Here is a 6,638-nt window from a genome sequence, read left to right on the forward strand (position 1 = left end):
GGAGCTGTTTTTCTTTTTTTTCCCCTGCCACACACTAAAGTTTTTTGTTCCAGAGAACATTACACATAGTTAACATACTCAATTTACGTCGTAGTTTTAGGTGTCGAAGATTTCCTTGAGGGCAGGAATGGCGTTATTCTACCGTTTCTAGCCCAGTAATACAGGATAACAGAGAGAGGGAAGGTAGGGTAGGGAGGGAAGGGGAAAAGGAAGGAAAGAAAGGAGTTCAAACCAAACACTTTTACTATACATTTTTAGAAGCTGAGCAAGGTGCCCTCCAAGACTGTTTTTTAAAAAGTTAAGCTTTTAAAACTTTAGGTGCAGAAAGTCCTAATCCCATTCACAATACCTCTCACTCTCCCTCTACTCGCAGTCTGGACCTCCTCTGGGCCCGCTTCTCTCAGCCTCCCGGTCCCGCCCACTTGTCCGTGGCTCCTCCCCTCCGCACGGGCCACCCCTGTACATTGCTCATGCCCAGTAGTGGCGCCGGCGTCGCAGGCCTTAGAGGCGGGGCCCAGAGAGGGGCGTTCCGCGCAGAAGAGGAAGAGGAAGTTGGGGGAGGGTCCTAGGGGGGAGTGAACCGGAAGTGTAAAGGTTCCTGCTTCTCGGCCAGGCGGAACCTGCTCTGCTGGGCCCCGTGGCCGCAAAAGAACTTTCTTTCTCCCGCCCGAACGGAACGGTAGCAGCGGCCAACTGCCTCGCCCGCCTGGCAGCCTAACCCGCCCTCTCTTCTTCTCTCCGGCTTCGCGCGGCCCTGCCTCCCTCTTGCCCGGCGGCATCCGCTTGCTGCTGCCACCGCCTCCTCATCTTCTGCCCGGCCAGCCGGCCTGCCCCGCTGCAGTGATGTGCGACAAGGAGTTCATGTGGGCCCTGAAAAACGGAGACTTGGATGAGGTGAAAGACTATGTGGCCAAGGTAAGCGGGGATGAGAAGAGTAGGCGAGAACACGGAGGTGGGCTGGAGATGAGGCTGAGGAAGCTGATGGGAGCTGGACTGCGGGGATGGGGGTGGGCGGGAAGAGAGACTTCCTGGGTGGAGGCGGCACCAAGGAGAGAGGGGCGTCGAGGGAGGAGCTAAACTGAAAGAAGGGTCCAAGTAACTTGGTAGCGTTCTGTGTCAGGTAACTGCTGTGTTCATACAGTCAGGCGCTACTTGACATCCTGGCCTCTTGGGGGAGGGGGGAGTGGTGTCTGGCTCATCCAGAGTCTCTTCTGAGCGCTGATCATTTGAGTTTGGCCCTCTTGTACACCAAAGTTACTTAAACCTTTCTTTGAATGAGGTGGGTCTCCATCTTGGACTTAGCCATTACTAAATGAAGTAACCTAAGTAATTAGGATCAGAGGAACATTTTGTTTAACGCTGAGCCTGGTGTGAATTTAAAGAATTCATTGACCGTGAAAAGAGTACTGAAAATAGCAGTAGTTAAAATTCTGAAACTTGGTATCACTTCACTGTGGTGTCTTAACTTTGGGTGTGGCCTTTTTCCTTTTCCCCCACCACAACAAATACATATTTGGCATCTGGGAATGTTTAAGATATCTGGATAGTTTTTAAACAAGCATGCTAACTTTAGTTATTCCATTCTTCTCCCTGATTTCACCTGAAATGCTTACACTTGTAGTAAATAGCAATGCGGTTTAGTGACAGTGTATTTAGGGGTAAAATAATGATGAAGAAACCCAAACTCAAACCTCAGCCCCAAATATAAAACTGAATCCACATTGTGGCAGAGTGGGAAACTTAAAATTCCAAGCTAGCCTGCCTTTCCATCCTAAAACTGTGCCTTTTGTAATTATGAGAGAACTTAACATATGATTTTAATTTGGGGATAATCTAAAAGAGTCTTCCAAAACAAGTATAATTTTATGACAACCACGGATGGCATCTTCCTCATCTTCTAAAAGGGTGAGAATTCAGGCTAGATTTTAACTTTTAAACGAATAGGACCTGACCTGGGTTTTTTCTTCAGGGTTTTTTGCTTCAGAGGTATGTGTTAGAAAGCAAGTAAGCAGAAGCAGTTTCTTAAAACTTACAGGATTCTGCAAGGCAAACTGCTGATGGCTTTTTATGTTATTTACTCTCATTACAATTTAGACTTTTTGGGTGCTGCTTACCTGCTTAGTTGTTATTTGCAGTGGATTTTTAGGACAGGCTGTCTTCTAGTCACTACCTTCGTAGCCGACTGAAACCTGACTTATTGGCTATTTTACTATAAAGTTAAAAGGAAGAAATTACTTGGAACACTTACCAGTGACAGGACACTGCAATACTCTGGAAGTGAGTGGGCTTTTGTTTTCCTGCCATGGTGGAACCTAGGTTATTTGATACACTTGAAATACAAAAAATTGATTAAGTACTAATTGAACTTGCAGCTACCAAAATAACACAATTTATTTAGCGTTTTCCTGACACATTACTTTATGTCCTCCTTGTGACTATTGTGAAGTAAGTCCTATTATTGGTCCCATTTTACAGATTACTGAGATGCAGGCTACTTAAGAAAAGTTACGGACATGGTAAATTGTGAAGTAAGAACTAAATTGCTGACTCCAAAACTGAAACTCTTGAACTGCCCCATGCAATATCTTTCAGAGATCTAATTGTCAAAGCATAGCATGCCAAGATTTCTAGTAGGAGATTCCCAAGGTCCACATTCAGGCAGATAAATTGTGCCCAAAGAATTCTCAACTACACAAAAATATTTGTATGAAAATATGTGCCAATAAAGACGGATTAATTTATTTCCAATTAGTTTTATAATTAGGTTATCATGTTCAGTTTTCTTTTTTCCCCTATATTACTACTAAAGCCTATTCTTCATTAATATAAAAAATGTTCATAAGAGGGAGGGTAGACATTCAGAAAAAGCAAAAGGAAGTATTGAAAACTGGACTATCCAAAAAATATGACTGTAACTGGTAACCTGATGTACAGAGCATTGAGCTTTATCCTTTCTTAGTTTTTATTAAGTAATGAAGATTTCATAAAGTATCTTTTACTTTGTTAATGAGAAATAATGACAAAACAAGCACTAAAGTTCGTATTGACTCAGCTTCCTAGTGGTGCCCTTCTATACTCTCAGGTCTTTATTAGTTTCTTCTGCTCCACAGTTCTCTCCCCTGCTTATTTATTGACTCACCTTTTTCATCTACCGATTTGTGAACAATGACTTTCTGAGTTTATGTAATGTGCGTCTATTTAAGTTGGTATGTGCAAAGAAAATGTCAAAGAAACATTTACACTTGTCTAGTCTTCATTCTTAGGGGTGAGAGTCCATTTAAAATACTCTCTTCAACATTCCTGTGAAGATCTCTCACACTGTTAACACAAGAATCTACCTGGAAGAGTAAGATAAGCATTTTAGTATTTCCCTCCTTCTCTTATTCTTTTTTTTTTTTTTTTTTTTTTTTTTTTATTTTTTTTTTTTTTTTTTTTTTTGTTGTTTGTTTTTTTGGAGATAGGGTCTTTGCTTTCTCGCCCAGGCTAGAGTGCAATGGTATGATCGTAGCTCACTGTAACTTCAGACTTCTGGGCTCAGGTGATCCTCCTGCCTCAGCCTCCTGAGCAGCCGGGACCATAGGTGTGCACAATGACAACCAGTGAATTTTATTTTTTGTAGAGACTGGATCTCACTTTGTTGCACAAGTCGCCCTCAAACTCCTAGTCTCAAGCAATCTTCTGGCCTCAGCCTCCCAAAGCCCTGGGATGATAGGTGTGAACCACTGGGCCCAGCCTTTTTTCTCTTTTTAAATTAGTATTTTTAAAAATGAGAAATTATACTTTTCTACCTGCTTCTGACTTCTCTCTTGAAAGGATATCCCTAAATCATTGGTTTTAGGTGAGTTCTTGAACTTAGAAAACTGAGTTCATAGTTCCCAAACCACTGAAAATTGTGTTTTGAAATGGAAAAGACAGTATTTAGAGAAAAATTTAGATTACTGCATTACATGTTCATATATAACCTTAAACAATATCCGAAGCAATTTTAAAGTCTTTCAGTGCAGCATTTGGCTTCTTGACTGATTTAAGGACCACATTTAGTTAATCATTCATTTTTATTGGGCATCTTTCAGGTTTTAAACACTTTAGAAGTCCTGAGATGATAGTAAAGAAGTTGGACACAGTTCTCAGGAGACATAAGCACCTATATTCAGCAGACCTATGTGAAAAAAGATTCAGACTTTTATAGCAGTATGCAAATTATAAATCACATCTCACTTTCATAAAATTCAGTTGTCCAGCTGGAAAACAAGTCCAAGCCAGAAAATAAGCTATTCATGAGAAGGCAAAACAGGTATTCATAGCCCCATTTTTGATCTGGATGTTTCTTTTGGGTGCCATTATTTTTGCCTTTGTCTTCCATTTCTGCTTTTATGTAAATTTCTCCTGTTGGAGTTAATTCTAGCCTCACCTGAGTTTCAGACTACGTAAGCTCTGTTCAGACAAATTTTAAGTTAAGCTGTTTTCCTCTCAGCTGTTTTTTTCTTCCTATTGTGTCTCCATTTTGATTAATGGCACCGTGACCCAACCATTTGCCCATACTGGAAACTAGGAAACTTTCCTAGATTTCTGAGGGTTACCAAGACTGCCTTCTTAGTCTTCCTCTTCCATTTCTCACTATCCTTTCTTCTTCTCACTACTTAGAATCAGTTGCTACTTCTTTCCAGCCTGGACTATGTTTTTCTTGACTATAAGAAAATAGTCAAAGAAAATACAGAATTTTTCTGAACAGAGATTACACAGTCTGAAAGTCAGGTGAAGCTAGAATTAACTCTAACAGGAGAAATTTACATAAAGGCAGAAATGGAAGACAAAGGCAAAAATAATGTTACCTAAAAGAAACATCCAGATCAAAAATGGGGCTATGAATATCAAGTCTGCTCACCTCAATCCCTGACTCCTCATCTGGTAAACTCCTGTTTACCCTGCTGGGGTAGGGTAAGTATCACCCCTTGCAGAAAAATATTTTGACTTCACATAGAGTGCTGCTGCTTTTACTGTTTTGCTCATCAGATTGCTGTGGTTTTCTTTACATGTCTGTCTTCATTAGGCTCTGAACTCCTGGAGGGTAGATAATATATTCTTTTTCATCTTTCTGTCTCCCGCATAATGCCAAGGAATTGTACACATTAAAAGCATGCTCCTAGTAAGAAATTTACTTTATTCTTAACTTAGCAATAATTTCAACATACTTCATTAGTTACCGAATAATAATTACCATTGACTGGATGACTTACATTGTCAGACTAGAAAGCACTCTGTCAGATGTTTCAACTAAGTTTTTATTTGCTTCTTACCACAGTGTTTCATTATACATAATAATCTCATTTTAAGGCTGAGGAACCTGAGGCTTAGGGAACTGAAGTAACTTGACAAGGTCACAAACTAAGTAGCATACCTGAAATTTAAACCCAGAACTGTCTGAATCTACAGGGGGACTGCGTGCGTTCTGATTCAGTCTACTTTGCATCTATTGGTTTTAGGCTCTGATTCAATCTACTTTGCATCTATTGGTTTTAGGCTCTGATTCAATCTACTTTGCATCTATTGGTTTTAGGCAGCTTCCTTTTTTTTTCTTCTTTATTAGTTTCTTTTTTATAAAAATGTGTTTTATAAAAATGTGTGTTTATAACCATACCAGTTTGCTTTGAAATTTTTTTTTTTTTTTTTTTAGCTAACAGCAGTTTAGAATTAAGAAAACAAGAAAGCAGCTTGTAAGAGGCAGGCAAAACTAATTAGCTCTGACTGTGAATGAAGACACAAATGGAGACCATACTTTAAAATTTTTAAATCTAACGATTTGGAAATAATTAGCATTGAGACAAGCATCTCTGTAAACTTAAACTGTGATCAGAGACTGTCATCACTCAAGAGGGACTAATAGCCTACAGAATATTTTTTTGTATTTATAGTCACATAGAATCTTACCTTATAATTTATGTTCCTAATTGTGATCCTACGCAGTCCAGAAAAAGTTAAATTTTGTCTGTTTGCCTTAGGAAGAAACAAAAATAACTAAATTATTGGGATTTCTGTTCATAATAATTTAAATAAAACGGATAACACTGAAAAAAGGAGATATTTATAAAATTTTATGTATTTGAGGATCGTGATGCAGTATACAGGTATTATTTCATTTACTTATCAACAGTAAGCATGAGCATTATTAACAATGTTAACCCCATTTTAGAGATTTTAGAGGCAGAGATTAAATAACTTGCTTAAGATCATAAAGTTCTTAAGTGGCGAAGCTGAGATTGAACCCACTTCCTTGGGTTCTAAAGGAGTTTCAAAGCCCCATGCTGTTAACTACTTCAGCATGCCCTTGACCTTCATTTCTCAATAAGGCCAGATAACTAGGGGGAGGTACTATATTGTTGAGTATATAAACAGTGAAAATAAACAATCACAGCAGGATGATAATTATCCATTGAGACTACTAAAAGGTGAGCTTTTTGGTATATTTTGAGGATCCAGTATGCTTACAGGTGAGTGCTTGTGAGTTGCATTGATAAATAGCCACTTATAATCTTCAGTAGGTCTAATATATGTACTCTCTTGTTTACATGTACTTCTATTTCACTTGCTGTGAAATAGAAGCCTGGTCTCTAACTTCCCTTTCTCTGTGGTTTCCTTTC

The 6,638-nt window shown here is 39.2% G+C and overlaps 1 protein-coding gene across 1 annotated transcript in view; it reads left to right on the plus strand.

Moving 5' to 3' along the window:
* The first annotated feature begins 502 nt into the window (after nucleotides 1-502).
* The window catches only part of MTPN (myotrophin), a 48,236-nt gene continuing 42,100 nt past the window's right edge, over nucleotides 503-6,638 (plus strand). Inside the window, exon 1 of the mRNA XM_017532501.2 lies at nucleotides 503-915. Within this exon, the coding sequence (XP_017387990.1) occupies nucleotides 844-915 (72 nt within the window). The 5' untranslated portion in view covers nucleotides 503-843. The remainder of the gene's footprint in view (nucleotides 916-6,638) is intronic.

Source organism: Cebus imitator, unplaced genomic scaffold (assembly GCF_001604975.1).
Source record: "Cebus imitator isolate Cc_AM_T3 unplaced genomic scaffold, Cebus_imitator-1.0 Scaffold77, whole genome shotgun sequence".
Taxonomy (NCBI): domain Eukaryota; kingdom Metazoa; phylum Chordata; class Mammalia; order Primates; family Cebidae; genus Cebus; species Cebus imitator.